Source organism: Pterocles gutturalis, unplaced genomic scaffold (assembly GCF_000699245.1).
Source record: "Pterocles gutturalis isolate BGI_N339 unplaced genomic scaffold, ASM69924v1 scaffold37737, whole genome shotgun sequence".
NCBI lineage: Eukaryota > Metazoa > Chordata > Aves > Pterocliformes > Pteroclidae > Pterocles > Pterocles gutturalis.
In genome coordinates, this window is record NW_010109038.1 from 1 (window position 1) to 1311 (window position 1311).

The 1311-nt window shown below is 58.5% G+C and overlaps 1 protein-coding gene across 1 annotated transcript; it reads right to left on the minus strand.

Moving 5' to 3' along the window:
• Positions 1 to 8: 8 nt before the first annotated feature.
• LSM12 (LSM12 homolog (S. cerevisiae)) lies at positions 9 to 619 on the minus strand (the record flags this gene model as incomplete). The annotated part of the gene is made up of 2 exons (XM_010072850.1): positions 9 to 78; positions 471 to 619. Coding segments are annotated over 2 exons (219 nt in total), but the record flags the coding sequence as incomplete, so codon positions are not given.
• Positions 620 to 1311: the final 692 nt, after the last annotated feature.

Sequence of the window (1311 nt, forward strand, 5' to 3'; positions counted from 1 at the left end):
TCCACTTGATAGGGAGGGGCGATAACGACTTCTTCCATCACGACGATGTTCTTCTCCTGCCATTTACAGTCTTTAATGCTGCAGGGGGAAAAAAAAAAAAAAAAATCAGTTAACGTGACTGGGTTGTGCTCCTGCATCCCCCAGCCCTTCCAAAAGCCACCACACGCCCCCAGCACAGACCCACCGCCCACCCCAGACCCAGGTCTCGCTGAGGAGGTGGGTGCAGAAGCCCCCCGGTACCTCCTGGGCACCCTGCGGGGACGGGCACATGGCCGGTGTGTGCCAGGACGAGGCAGGGAGCGGGCAGGGAGCTGTCACCTGTCCCCAAGCACGGCGCAGCTGCGGCCGTCACGACCCAGGACATTCGTGGCAGGCCCGAGGGTCCGGGCGATGCAAACCCCCCACCCGCAGGGATACCAACGACTCCCAGCCAGCGGCACAGCAGCGGTGGCACCGAGGAGGGGACTTACGTCTTATGTATAGTCTGGAAGAGCTGCTGCCCCTCCAGAGAGACACCAGCACTAATTGCATACGCCTGGCTCATCTTCTCTTCCTTCTCCGTCCGCGCTTTGTTGGCGAGCTGGAGGGGGGACAAAGAGAGAGGGAGCTGGGCTGAGCGCTGCCCCAACAGTGACAAGAGCTCCGAGGGGACACGGGTGTCCCTCCACGCAGACACAGCTCGACAATTAAATCAGGATAACGAAGAGCAGGGCCATTGCCACCCTCCCACCACACCTTGCTCTGCACGCTCCGCAGCGTCGCACGGATTTTGGGCCACGGTTTAATTCTTTTTTGAGTCACTGTCACCACTGCCTGCGTCCCCCCGATATTTTAGGGATGTGGGTGCTGTCTCTCTGCATCCCCCTGTTTGGGCACAGGGAGGGAATCAGCTGCCAGGTGCCCAAGCATCACCTTCCCCTCTGCCCTTTCCGAATTAATTGCAGCATTTTAGGTCCAAAGCACTTTCTGCCGCTTGCTGTTTACTCAGGGGATGCAAATGGGAAAGACGACCCCAGAATAACCGTTACGTTAGGGCTCGGGGGGCGTAAATGCCTCAGAACAGACCACGCAGGAGTGTGAGCAACTTTATCCCACAGTAGTTACTCTGTTCCAAAAAAAAAAAAAAAAAGCAGAATGGGTTATTCGGGAGTCACTGCAGCAGCACACAACATCCACACGCGGGGAAACGCGATTACGCTGGCAGGGTCACGGAGCAGAGAGGGGAACTTCCACCCCAGCATCCCCCGCGTGAAATCCCCCAGAGCCACGGGGCAGGCGGCGCTGGACCAGCCATCCTTCCCGGCTGGAGCT